This window comes from Strix aluco, chromosome 5 (genome assembly GCF_031877795.1).
Source record: "Strix aluco isolate bStrAlu1 chromosome 5, bStrAlu1.hap1, whole genome shotgun sequence".
In the NCBI taxonomy this organism is placed as follows: domain Eukaryota; kingdom Metazoa; phylum Chordata; class Aves; order Strigiformes; family Strigidae; genus Strix; species Strix aluco.
In genome coordinates this window covers 71,377,140-71,391,620 of record NC_133935.1, presented here as the reverse complement: position 1 = coordinate 71,391,620, position 14,481 = coordinate 71,377,140, and the positions used below count along the sequence as shown (strand labels likewise).

Sequence of the window (14,481 nt, the reverse complement as noted above, 5' to 3'; positions counted from 1 at the left end):
TTCAGGAGTTCATCAATGTTGTGTATAAACAGTGTGTTAACAACCTTCAGAGGTCTTTAGCTCATCAAGCATGTGTCTTGCAATCTACTTTTGGCACAGCCTAGTTCTTTTAAATAATGTTGTTTGCTGAAACCAAGTGTGAGCTATGAGTGCTTTCTTGTTCTTCAGTTAGTGGGGGTTTTGGACTTGTGGTATCTCAGCTGCCATTCCTTTCCTTCCTTCTGCCCATGGCTGTGAATAGGATCCTGTTCTAATTTAGCTTTATGGTTTATTAGACATAATTAAGCTTAAGCAAGGCATGAAGAGCTGGGCAGTTCCATATCGCACTGTTGTGAGAGGAGGCAGGGGATGGCTGTCTGGCCTCCTTAGAAGCAATCATTTCTGGCCACTTTGTACATGTGATGTGATTCAGTTTCACTACCTGCATGTGCTAATAACTATTTGTTAGGATATAATTAGTGTAATAGAATAGAATATTTCAGTTGGGAGTGGTCTACAACGAACATCTAGTCCAACTGCCTGACCAGTTAGGGTGGATCAAGTTATAAGTTTTTGTTGCTCACCTATACTAAAAAGAAAAGCGCCTCTTTACTGATTTCTGTTGGTGCCTTCTCTTCCTTACATTACCAGGAAAGGGTGTCACCAAATACTGTATACTGAAGTCTAGTACTACTGCAGATGCAATTTCAGCTATATATTTTCGCTGGGGAAGGGGTTTTGTAGACCTCCATTCTGAGTTTTGATCTTTTTACAAGCATGACTGAGAGGTGCAGGAGACAATATTTAAAACATTCCTACTGGAAAAGTTGTTGTTTATATCACTGGTTCATTTGTAGCTCCTCAAGAAAACATCAGCAGTTGAGTTACTCATTAGTTTTAATGTATCTCCAGTATGCAGAGATGTCAGTTCATGTTCCCAAAACCGTGTTCAGAAGCCCCATTCACTTGCCACATCAATGCCTTATTCCTGAGAAGGGACACAAAGGTTGTTCTCTGCTTCTCCAAGCAGGAGTTGATGCTGACAGATACTTTATCGCAGAAAGATTTCACTGTATTCTTGTTTGCTCTAAAATGGACTGTAGAGTGTAGTGCACTATTGAAATAATCTGCTTCTGGTCAAATAACACAAAGGCATTTCACAGTCTACAGCACTATACTTTCTCTTCATCCTTAACAGAACAGCACAGGAATTTAAATAAGCTCACATGCAAGGAAGATTATTTTTTTTAATATAAAAGTTTTAACTGAGCAGGAAAAATCAGAATGTCTTAATGAATGTCAGGAAATAGAAGCATAGTATAAGATTTACAGAATTAATGGACTTGCAGCCTAGTGTTGATGTAAAAGAGAATGTCCTAAAAAAGAATGAATTTTCTTAGGATAGCTGCTGCATTTTGTTTGCCAAGCTTTCTGATGTCTTTCCTCCTTTCAGCCACTCTATCTTATATTTGCAAGATTCTGTACATTTTTCAGTATCTTTATGAAAATAGGTTTTGATTGAAATATTTTAAAAATATTTAGTAGAAATAACCTTTCTAGAGGAAAAACACTGGTTTATAGCTGGTCAGAATGTGGAGTTTACCATTACTAACTGTAGAAATATAAACTTTTGTAAAGCATTTTATAATATATTTATTACTGAAAATCCACCAATATACTTGAGCTAGAAAATTGCAATCTTTTTTGTTCTTTCTGAGAAAGCATAGTTTACTTTTATGGTGGAGTGCTGATGATGTATTTGAAATTACAAAAATAAAAAAACCTCTGAATTAGTCCTAAAAGCAATATTAAATTATGGATGACAATTCAGTTTCCTGCCTGAGCTATCTGATAACTTTGTAGTCTAGATTCTGTGGGCATACTAGTAGAGATACTGGATCAGGCTAAACCCTTTGTTTTGGATGAAGTAATGTGTACAACAGTAAACAGTACAGGGAGGAGAGAGGCTGAGCTACCAAAAGATTCCATTTTTTGATCTGGATCTCTTGTTTTCTTCTCTTTATTAAGATGCGCAAGAATAAGTTTATGCTTAGGTCCTTGTATCAGCAAAAGTAAAAAGAGCTTAAGGAGAATTGAGTATTAATAGATGAGACATACTGTATTGAAATTCTGAATATCTTTCTCAGTAGAATAATTATTTCGCCCATCCCTTTCTTCTGACAAATGGAACACAACTGCTGCCAGTTAAGTCTATTAATAGCATCCTTGATATCAACTTCCAACTCTTTCTATTAAACTGTGATATGCTCTATTTAGTATATTATTCTGTAGATATGTTTCTTAGCTTTCACACGCAACAGATATTTTTGTCATGCGTGCATCCCTCTGCAAGAGTGAGGGAGTGTGGAAGAATGTGTTGAGCAGTGTCAGATGAAGCTCATTGCTATTCTAACAGCATGACTGTGCTCCTTTAGGAGGGCATTCAATCCTTGGCATTCATTCCCTCACACTGATGTGATAACAGAATAAGGGAGCTTTACAGCTGATTGAAGTCAAGTAGTAGGGCCATTGTAAAGGCTCACAAGAAGATTACTGATGAATACCATTACTGCTGGAGGTTGGACTAGCAATTGTGCATGTCCATGCTTTCTTATAGAGAGTGGATAATGAAAGAGAGCTTGTGTTAATAATTATGAATTAGCTATGCTTTCCTCTTCTAGAGGGAAGATGGTGGTGTTCATTTGACTTCAGATTGCTAAGAATTATGTGATAAATGTTTACCAAGTTCTGAGAAATCTTAATTTTTAAGTGGTAATTGGGGTTGTAGCTGTATTATTTCTCTAATTCTGAATATCAGCATAAAGAAAATTGGGCATGAAACTTTGTTTTAATCCAGAGTCAAAAGGTGTTTGGCCACTTCAGGAATTAATGGAAATTCAGTTTTTCCATATTTAGCACTGCAACATTCTGTTTTCTTGTGACAGGAGACAGATTGAAGGCTTTGAATTTATTGCAGTATATTGAACATTCTTTGCTTATAAACAAAGCAGATGGCTGCGATAGAATAGCAGACTCTTCTGTAGTTTAGTTTGGCTGAATGTTTTTGAAACTAAAATACTTTGTGTCTGATTGTCTTTTCCTGCAGAGAGGGAGTATATGGGAAAACATTACGTCAAATTCCCAGTCTGACTCATTTTTTTTTCTGTTGTGCTTGTAAGTGATGATGGAAATAGAAGATACAAAAACTTTGCAGGAAGTCTTTCATGTGGAAGGGGTTCATTCTTAGCTACCTGTACTACTTCTGACAGAACCCTGGATACTCAGTAAAACCTCAGGTTGGCCTGACCTTGGAGGTGGCTTAACACAGCTCCTCCTCTTTCACTTGATAGCATTCCAAAAATGCTTTTTGAATTGTTTAAAGGCTGTTTTTTGTTAAGTAGAAGTTAGAATAGTTAGTTTCTTTACTAGTCACAAAATTCTTTCTATTTATGAGAGAGCAGAAGTAAAAGGAGTTTGTAGGCAACTCTACATCTATTCAATGCATCCTTGTTGGGCATGTTTGCTTCCAGGTTGATTTCTAACTTTGAGTATCTGCATTGGCAAATAGTGTGGTGCAATAGGAGTGCAGCTGTGGAGAGAAACTCTGATGCAAGCCATGATTCAGTAATGAATGTACTTGAGAATGTATTTCAAAAGAATGCTTGCAATTCAAACCAAAACACTGCAGTAGCTGTGCCCTTAATGACTTTCTGAATCCACTCTGGCCTCTACAAGATTTCTTTCATCAAATTCTCTTTGCTTCCTGATCCTCTCATCAGTCTTTCTGGCTCTGGTTGGTGCAGGCCCCCAGTTCTTTGCTGTAATTTTTCTTCTGGTCTTCACTGTGGTCACTGGAACTTTCCTTCTTAGGTGTCCTCAGTTGCTCTGAAGGGAAGCTCTTGAGGAATCTCACTTTTCCTCCAGAGGTATCAACCTGACCTCCTGGTGTCTGTTTTTGAAAAGGAATATAACCCACACAAACTGAAAACATGTATCAAACTGACAGTCTTTCACAATAGTTTTAAATTGAATCATCATCAATATCCATATGATTAGTATATACTGTATTGTATAACTTTTGATGATTATTCCATTTTTTTTGATAGATGACAATAATTAGACACTATGCTGTGATTTTTTTTGTCCTTTATCTGTCTTTGAGAACAATGGCAATAATTCCATATATTGTGTTGATACCTCTGAGTGAAAAAGGTGTTATGAAAAGTAATAAATGGAAATTATGCCTCCAACTTGTATTTGCTCTGAATTTGTTTCTAACAGAAATTTTATGAAACACAATAAATAGTATTGAAAATGCAAGTTTTATGTAGTGACTTAGGAAATAGTAATAATACCTTGAATAAGCTAAATACATATCAAAAACTATACAGCAGGTTTTTTGCATTCTAGGCAGGTATAAATAGTTTATTTTGGAGGGGAAACATGGTGTAGTAGATAGGACAATAGTGATAACAGTTGAAATGCCTGTGCTTTCTTTCTTTTTCCTTTAAATACCGACAATTCTTTTTTTTTCACTTTTGCAAAAAGGTTATGAATTAAAATTTCCAGATGTCAACAGTCTACTGTTTTCTTTTCTTTCCATAAATGAAAACGAGATTGTTTTGAAAGTTTTGTAAAAATTATTAAATACAAATCAGCTCAACAAACACTGTGTCTTCTGATTATCCTTTAATAAATTCTCAGGTAGCTGAAAAAAATTCTTATACATTATGCTCAAATACATCTCCACAAAATTAAAAGTAGCATTTTCATGATTGAGGCTTTAAGTTCTAATAGTCTTCCTGTTTGTTAATAAACAAGTTTTTCTTCTTTCTAACTAGATTCTTTCTTTGTTTGTAGTAATTTATCAAACCTGCGGAAAAGCAATGTGTTAGTGGGAAAACAAATCAATCTGTCCTTTCTGAAAGGTATAAACAACTTTCATTAATGATACTTTTTTTACAGCTTAGATTGCAGATAGAGGAAAGTTGTCTTTTAGGTATGTTTTAACTTCATTTTAATATTTCAGAAAAAAATTGCTTTTATGGGGGTGATGTGCTGTTGTTTAATTTTGAAATAATCCAACACCTTTTTAATAAAACATTTTCATAATTAAAAACTTTGATTTTAGTGAGATTTCTGTAAGATACAATTTGAAACATATTTTGTTGCATGATACCATATCAGTTTTAGAAGTTAAATATTTTAGTGCAGACTGAATGTTTGTATGTTTGTAGTATATTTTTACTTTTTAAAGTTTTAAGTGTGATTATTATTATAATTTCTGAATACCTGCTGTGTAAATTAGGGATGTGGTAAAGAGGTTTTCAGTTTTCTGATTTGTAGATTCCCTTCTCCTGTAGTACTGAGTCCTGTTTCATTACGTATGGATTGTTCGTTTCTTTTATTCTGATTGGACTATGACTATGTTGTTGGTTTTTTTTTTCTTTTAGTTTTAAATTATCTCTTATCCAGAAGCAGAACTCTGCAGTTTGGATCCCTGTAGGCTCTCAGTGAGCAGTGCGTGACAACCTTTGCTTCCCGCCTGTTTCCATAGCAGCAGCATCTTGTCATTTGTCAGAAATGAGTATTAATTTGGTTTATAGTTTAAGACCCCAAGGATGCAGAGGCTTTTCACAGGCTTCTGAGACTAGCCACGCTTTATTGAGGTAACATGAAAGATAAACAGCCCTAGAAATGTTCATGATAGAGTCCTTGCTGGTCTGAAAGTTATGCGGCAAATCCAGATTCTTGAAAGGTGTCCATGATCCATTTTCAATAGCTCATTGCTATTCCTGAGAATTGTAAAACTTCTGGAATCAATTAATGGTTTGACACCACTATTTCTATCCCCATGCCTGGACAATCAGTTTCTGTATGGCTTTGGGAGTCTCTGCAGTGTGTAAATCTTCAGTAGAACTTCACATGAGCTGATGCCTTTGTTTTGGAACTGTGCTGGGTTTGTGTAGCAGGGGGAGGGGACTACAGTGGTGGTCCCCTGTGAGAAGCTTCTCGAAGCTCCCCAGCTCCAAGTCAAACCCGCCTCTGGCCAAGGCCGAGCCAATTAGCGATGGTGGCTGAGCCTCTGCGATAACATTTTTAAGAAGGGAAACCTGAGGCGGGGCGGGATATGGAAGATGGATGGATGACTTTGAGAACAAGTGATGAGAGGGACACCTCTGCAAACCCGACGTCAGTGGAAGGAAGGAGGAGGAAGGGAGGGAGGTGTGCCGGAGCAGAGACTTCCCTGTATCCCGTGGTGAGAGGGCAGGCTGCCCCCCTGCCACCATGGAGGTCACTGGTGGAGCAGAGACTCGCCTGCAGCCTGTGGAGGACCACACACTGGAGCAGGCAGTGCCTGAAGAAGGCTGGGACTCTGTGGGAAGAAGCAGCCCCCACTGTTGTAGTTCGGCGCTGGGAGGACTGCAACACGTGGGGGTAACCCACGCCAGAGCATCTCGAGAATAATGCATCCCATGGGGAGGACTCACAACAGAGGAAGTTTGTGGAGGACTGTCTCCCATGAGAGGGAAACCACGTGGATCAGGGGGAAGAATGCAGAGGAGTGCTTCCTCCGCCTTGGAGGAAGAAGCTGCGAACTGACTGCAGCCTCATCCCCTGCCCCTGTGCCGCTGGGAGGAGGAGGTGGAGATATTGAGAGCAAAACTGAACCTGGGAAGAAGGGAGAGGTGGGAGGAGGTGTTTTTAAGATGTGGTAATGCTTCTCACTGTCCCATTCTATCTGTTAAGTAGTGGTGGTGTTAGTGTTTTGAATTTTTCTTCCCCTAACAAGTCTGTCTTTTTGCCCATGACCATAATGAGTGAGCCACCCTTCTCTGTCCTTATCTCTATTCCTGAGCCTTTTGCTTCATTTTCTCCTTCCCAGTGCTGTAGGGGAAGGGGTGAGTGAACCTCTGCTTGGTGCTCACTTGCCCTCTGGACTTAAACAAAGGCAGTAGGTCATTTTGCAATGCACATTGGTTGGTTAGAGCATGTTTCTTCCAAGTAATAGCACTGTACTGCCATCATTTTGATTGGAACGAGCTAGAGACATTGTCAGTATATGGTAAGCTTCATCTTTCCACAGAGCCATTCTGTGATAGCAGATATTTTATACTGATAAGTTTTTAATACTACCCTGAAAAATAACATCTACAGAAAACAGTTTTCTAAAATGGTATTAGATGATCAGTATTGGCCATCATAAAATCTCGGCATGCATTTTTTAAGGTATAGAAAAGGTCATTGCAGTAAATCTGATTTATTTTTTATTTAATTTTTCTATATATTTTACCATTTTGGTATTAATTTAGGGTGTTTGGGAATCAAGGAATACCAGTGTACATAAAGTAACTGAGTATGAGTATGCTGTGTCAAAAATCTTGTAGCTATATACCAAATGAAGCTGCATTTCCAGTTTAAATAATATCTGAGATAGTAAAACATTGACATTGACTTAAATTTATGTTTGAACACACAGATTGACCTCCTTTCCAACATTTCAGGGTATATTCTAGTCAGAGTTTAAAGCCTAAAAGTTCAGCATCTTCAGGCCCCGTTGTCGTCATGGTTTAACCCCAGCTGACAACTAAGCCCAACACAGCCGCTTGCTCGGTCCCCTCCAGTGGGATGGGGGAGAGAATCAGAAGGGCAAAAGTGAGAAAACTCATGGGTTGAGATAAAGACCGTTTAATAGGTAAAGCAAAAGCCACGCACGCAAGCAAAGCAAACCAAGGAATTCATTCACTACTTTCCATTGGCAGGCAGGTGTTCAGCCATCTCCATGAAAGCAGGGCTCCAGCATGCTTGGGAATACAAACGCCATAACTCTGAATGTCCCTCCCCTTCCTCCTTCTTCCCCCAGCTTTATATGCTGAGCATGACACCATATGGTATGGGATATCCCTTTGGTCAGTTGGGGTCAGCTGTCCCAGCTCTGTCCCCACCCAACTTCTTGTGCACCCCCAGCCTTCTCACTGGTGGGGTGGTGTGAGGAGCAAAGGCCTTGACTCTGTGTAAGCACTGCTCAGCAATAACTAAAACATTCCTGTGTTTTCAACACTGTTTCCAGCAGAAATCCAAAACATAGCTCCATACTAGCTATGTTTCTTTGAAGAAAATTAACTCTATCCCAGTCAAAACCAGCACAATTGCTATTAGCAAAATCACGTGTGGGAAATTCTCTTTAATTAATTTGAAAAATATTATAAAGCTGAAGGACAGATTCAGTAAGAAATTACATTTTGATGATACATCTGTAATAGATAAATCTATTATTTTAATTCACAACTTTGGTAGATAACTTTTTATTTGGTTTCTGTTGTAATTTTCTAGAGGCTGAATTGTTATTTTGCTAAATATTTGTTCCTTTCACAATCATTTGTTGATAAAATTAATCCTGAAGACTGGCAGCATGATTTTTTCGGATTGTCTTATTGTTGCTTGTTGCAACCTAATAAAGGAGATTTGAAGAAAATTATACAGAGGCATATTTTTTATTTTTTTTTTTTAGAACAGTAAAGAATCTAGTTAATAACCTCAGTAGGCACTCTTTTAAAGGCTTGAATGAAATAAATTGTAAAATGTTTCTGAAAATTTGGAGTGATGTTTAGGAATCTAATGCAGTATGCAATGCCCAGGTTGTTTCAGTAGGACTAGTATTGTGCTTTTAAATTATTTGGTCAATAGTTCTTGATTAAGGAACTTGCAGAACTACTATACAAAATGTTAGCTGTGAATTTCAGCTGAAGATTCTGCGTTCATCTAAAAAATTCAGCCAGAAAGCTTTTACTTGGATCAGTGCTGTCCTCCCATTTTGAGCTGCTTAAGACTGTGGAGGTAGTGATTAGAGCACTCTTGCTCACTTTGTGGTCTGTCTTAAGATACCGGTACTGAAGATTCAACCCTTTAAATGTCAGCATGGATTAGTGGAGAGATGCTCACAAAAGCTGGTGAAAAGATAAAAGCAAGCCATGTTTATTGACAGCAGTTAGAGATTTGAATAACTTAAGCTTCACACTCTGGTGATGTCATGTCAAGTGGGAAAAACATGAAGCTGTACTGGTCACCTCAGGCTGTCAGTACAGAAGAAGCTGTTGTAGAGCAAGGGCTTTTCAAGATACTCAACTGTGCTGTGTCTGTGATGGAGTAAGGTTATCCAGAAAAACCCCTATGTTATTGGTAATGTTAGAATTAATAAACTTGTTTGCAGGTGGTAATATCTTAAAATTTGCCTCACTTTCTGCAACTTTTTTCTTCATTTACACTACTACAGGATATTCTCATAGACACTTTTCTCAACAAAGTGGTTGCAATCTATTTACTTAGGAAAGCACTCAGTGTAAGATACACCTGAGCTGGAGAAAAGTATGAGAGTATTACTGTCTTGTAATTGCTCAGGGCTCTTCAGAGTGAAGACAGATCTTTCAGTTCTCAGAGATAAGAGTAGCAGCATCAGAGTTAGCTTCCAGAGAACCTTGATAAAGCAGATTGTGACAACACTGCAGGTGTTGCCATTCCCACATAAGTCTTTTGTTTCATACTGCTGTTTCAATCAGTGATCCAGTGTGAAGACTGATTGTTAGCACAGACTTTGACTTGATTGTTCTGTTGTCCACCAGGTTTTGACTTTCAGCATTTTGAGAAGATTGAAATCAAAGAATTTACCTTAATTCAATGTCCTAAGAGATATTTTAAGTACTGTGCAGGCTGTGGCATCTACTGAGACATTAGCATCTTCATAACAATAGTGTTATTCACAGGAAATATTTTTGCTAAAGCTAATAAAGTCAATTATATTTGGTGTATGTAGTTTCTCATTCTGATCAGAGTTCAGCAGAGCTGCATCCAATCATGTGCTAACCAGTTGGTGGATGGGAATAGAAGTGGTCTGAGAGTATTTTTTGGATTAGCCTGGTGTATCTTTTGTATTAACTGTTTAGGTAAGAAGCAACTTATCTTATTCATCCAGACAAGATCAAGCTTCTGGAAATAGCTATCAAGTATCTAATGATTTTAATTAAAATACATACATTATTAACATTTCCAGGTATGATATTGAGTGACTAGCAATTTTCAGATACTTGAAATGATTACTGGTGTTGGCTTTTCAGTTGCTTTTGACATCAGCCCTTTTATAAACCTGCAGTTTTGCAGAAGCATGACTATAGACCCTGTGTGCTGGATGTAGCTGAAGAGTAGCTGAATAATGTTTTTGGATGTTTTGCTTTTTCTTCTCTTTAATCAGTGATGATGCTGCTGCATTCAGCAGCTGCCTACTTTAGTTTCTGTGGCATTATTAGTATGTTAGTTTTAATAGAAGCTGGATGAAATGTAAAGCATGCAGGCCAAGTAATGTTGTTAAGCAGTGATATCATCACAAAAAGCTTGGTGCAATTAGATCATCATCACAAGACAAGATTGAATGCTCAGCTGAATTGCCATCCCTAGGTAGAGACTGATTCAGATAGTGTTGCTCTGTGAGGAAGCAGTATTTTCATGAATAATAAGAGTTAAGATTTTTGCAGGCTAGCAAGTGGAGGAAAATACCAGTTCCAACTATTTCCTAGTCTCTAGAGGAATAATGGTGATAAGAAATTAAGGATTTTGTTGTTAGTTTGTAGAATGTAATGTGGTTTAATGAGAGAAGGGGATGAAAAAAGCTAGTGGTGTATCTTGAGTGTCTTTATAATGGTTCTGCTAGAAACTTGGGTGCTGCTCTTGACTCTGTGTCATGACTTGATTCTGTTGTGACTAAGCTTGGAAAGATTAGCTTGGAAAACAGGAAAGGAAGGCAATAGCTCATGCTTGTTACTAAATACCCTTTTGGTATTTCTGTTTCCACTATCCTATTCACTTATCTTCTTAGTCAACAAGACAACCTATTAGAAAACGTGTGACTGAATGTGATACACATATTTGTTACAGTGTGTTCCTTGAAAGGAAGAAAAAGCCATTGGAATAATTAGCTTGAAAATGTAGTTGTTATAATTAAGAAGAAAATATATCTTTCTTAGATCACACAAGGTTTTGATACAAATATCATTTTATGTTCAGAATCTAATAAGAAATCTTCACAAAACAGTTACGTATTACGTTGTTGTAATCATCCCTTCAATTTACAGACGTGAGAATTTCAGGATTGTAGAGATTCTGTTCACTGGACAAGAATTCAGTAATATTTTCATTCCTGGTTTTGGCTGGGATAGAGTTAATTTTCTTGAGCTGGGAGGGGGCACAGCCGGAGTGCTGGGCCTGGATTGGTCATTGGAATATTCCATATCATGTGACGTCATGCTCAGGATATAAAGGAGGTGGGTTGTCTCTGGCAGTAGCAGGACCTTGGTTCTGTTGGGATCACTAACCGGGGGCAGGCTGGGATTCAGTCAGCAGGTGATGAGCTATTGCATTGTGCATTAGCTGTTTGTACTTCCTATTACTGTTATCGTTTTGTTTTGGTTTATTACAGTTACTAAACTGTTTTTTTATCTCAACCTATGAGAGTCTCCTTTCATCCCTCCAGCTCTCTCACACATTTCCCCAGGTCAGCTGTGTGGTGTTTGGCTGCTGGCCGAGTTCAAACCATGACATATGCTTTACTCAAATGACCAGTAATATTTCATTTAAGCATTCATTGCTGTCAAAATACCAACTTTTGTCCAAAAAGGCACACATGTAAGCCTCCATATCTGGAAGTGACATGTATGACCTAAAGCATACTCAATGAGAGGATGTCTTTGAATTACGTGTTGGCATTGTGTCAGTAAGCATATTCTTGTTATTTGTGGAGAAGTTGGAATAAGCAACTATCGGGCTTTAATGCTGTTATTTAGATGTTTTTGTCTTTCAGTATAAATATGTGATATGTATTTGTACAGTTATTCAACTGATTTTTTCAGTTGTGAAGTGTTAAACTAACACTTTTTTTGTAGGTCTGCTTTGAATAATTAATTTATAACTTAATTATATTGAATAATATTAAAGCTAATAATATGATAAAGCTAAAGCCAATTAATCAAACAATTATATGACTATTTCATTATCTTTGAAATCCAGGGGCTAAAAGCTCTAGTGGATGTCTTGAGCATGGATTATGTATTTCAGCAAAATGTGATAACCGATGAATATCCGCAGAAAAGGATATCACTGTGCTCTTTCTAATGAACAATTTCATACGAAAAGTTCAGCAATCCCATTGTTTAGAATAAAGGGATACATGTAAATGAGGCTAGTGCTGAAATTGTATTTAAACAATGCTGACAGTTTCTCTATTGTGTCTATTAATTAATTTCCCAGCATCAAGGTTCTCTGGGAATGAACTGCAAAAATAATTAAAATGGTACATGAGGTAAATAGTTTAGAAATTCGAAAGGTGAAATAGGGAATTAGTTTAGTAAATATTAGTCATACTGCTTATTTGTGCTCATTTGCCTTTTAAAAGCAGGGTATTCAGGAAATATGGTTCTGTTTTGATTCACATGATCTGCTGAAGTTCTGCTCACAGGTGGAAAAGTTGCCATATTCTTTTTTAATCAATGGTGCCTGTCCTTGTTTCAAATCAGTAGTCTGCTTAAAGCAGGTTCACATGTATGTAAAAATATTTTGCCTTATGGCAAAGTTCTTCAGAATTAAATCAGTTGCAGCGTATTTTTACTAAAGATCTGGATTTAGTTTGTGCTTTGTAAGGTAAATCATATCTTCAAGTAGAATTCTGTCACAACAAACAGTTTTGGTTTTGGTGTTCCACAGCCTTGCTTTTTTCCACCCCATTTTTGGCCAACTAATTGGTATTAAGTCACTTCTTGAGAAGTAATTTACATGTTTCAGATTAAATTAGTGATTTCAGATAGAATGAATAGTGTCTTAATTAGAAGGAAACCTCAAAACAAATTTCTTTTCAGCTGGACAATCATGTCTGAATAATTGAAGCCCAGCTTTAAACCTAACTTAAAATAAGAGAAGTCTTTGTAATAAATGTTCTTTCTATCATTGAGTGTAGATGAAGCAAAGATGAGATTTAAATTTTATCTGTAAGTTTTCCCTCAAATCTACAATGTAACCTATTAAAGAAATAGTCTGCAGCTTTTAGAAAGTTGTTTTTTTCAACTTCACCTGTGCTGGGGGTGGGGGGCAACTAATCTGTCACTTTTGGTTTTATCCTCTGCAGATGTGAAGAGGCTTATCAACATGGGAAATTACAGAAATCAATAAACTTTCTGATAGTTTGACTATGAATATTTCTTCTGTGTATATCTAGGTTATTTTCAAAGTAATTTTGGAAATAAGTGTTGCAAAATTAATTGTTCTCCCTGTGTAGAGTTCAGTGTCACCTTGCATTTGTATCAAAGGCATTGTCCCAATAACTGCCTTACTCCACTTTCTTCTGTAAATACTCAATTGAGTAAGAAAGGACTATAATGGGGTTGCATAAGAAGCTCCATTCCTTTGCTAAGATCTAGCAACAGTCCTGTATGTGAAGGTAAAAAACCACCACCCGTGAGGAGAAAAATAACTGTAAAAGAAAAACACATTTCAGTATTGGATGTACCTCATCGAGTGAGAATTCACTTGACATCCTAGTCATGATGAACTCTTTAAAAACTTCATGATGAATTCTTTAAATGAACCAAATGAGAAACATTGAATTTTTTTCACCAGTTTATTCTGGAAAAGGTAGGACAAAAAAGTCAAATACACACTTGAAGTTAGTTATTTTTCATTCTGTTTGAATTGAACATATTAGCAAGTGAAGAGGACAGTAATTTAAACTCTGTTCTCAAAATCCAAGCTAATGTGCAAAGTTATGTGAAAGATGCTTCTTAAAACTGATTAATGGGAGACTGGATAAATCAAGTGAATAGTAATTATCAATAGCATCCATTTATATTTGATATTGATTAATAGTCTTACATTGAGTTTTGCAGGCCATATGGATCGTTCTAACAGGGCAACACATTGATCCAAAAAAATTCTAGCAATGGTCTCTGTTCCTTGTGGCTGGGATTTCACAGTGGAGGTTTATATTGCAAGTCATCTTTTGGGAACTGTTGCCAAGTTGTTGTTGACTAGATCAGAGAGGCCAACTACTGAATTGTTATTAAAACTGATCTTCACCTAGTTTTCTGCGTAAGTGCTCCAAATCTAATAGAACGTTGTAAGATAAATAATTTTTTTGAATGTTCCTAGCAGAAATAGGAAATGCGAACACAGTTCTTGTAAAGTTTTTTTTTTTTAAATAGCTCTTCTATAAGGGATTTACAGTGAGCACTAAGTGTTGAGATAATAATTTTTACATGGTGGTTTGGCTGTGCCAGGTACTTCTGACTTGCTGTTGTGACTTGAAACTTAGTTTCCATTACAGATTTTAAAGTGCTATGAAATGTGTTTGGATCAGATTTGTCTTTAATCAAACCAACCCATAAATTTTTATATAAATCGATGGATGTTTGCATTAGAAAGCTACTTATAGGCCTTACCTATAAGTAAGGTTGTTTTTTGGTTTGG

At 36.9% G+C, this 14,481-nt stretch overlaps 1 protein-coding gene across 3 annotated transcripts in view; it reads left to right on the top strand.

The window, feature by feature from the left end:
* The window catches only part of TBC1D22A (TBC1 domain family member 22A), a 200,003-nt gene that overhangs the window by 140,194 nt on the left and 45,328 nt on the right, over nucleotides 1-14,481 (top strand). Inside the window, exon 12 of one of the 3 annotated variants that reach the window (XM_074827722.1) lies at nucleotides 4,528-4,745. The exons of the other annotated variants lie outside the window; for them this stretch is intronic. Within the exon in view, the coding sequence (XP_074683823.1) occupies nucleotides 4,528-4,539 (12 nt within the window). The 3' untranslated portion in view covers nucleotides 4,540-4,745. Of the gene's footprint in view, nucleotides 1-4,527; nucleotides 4,746-14,481 lie in introns of those variants that run through there. 3 annotated transcript variants of the gene reach the window in all.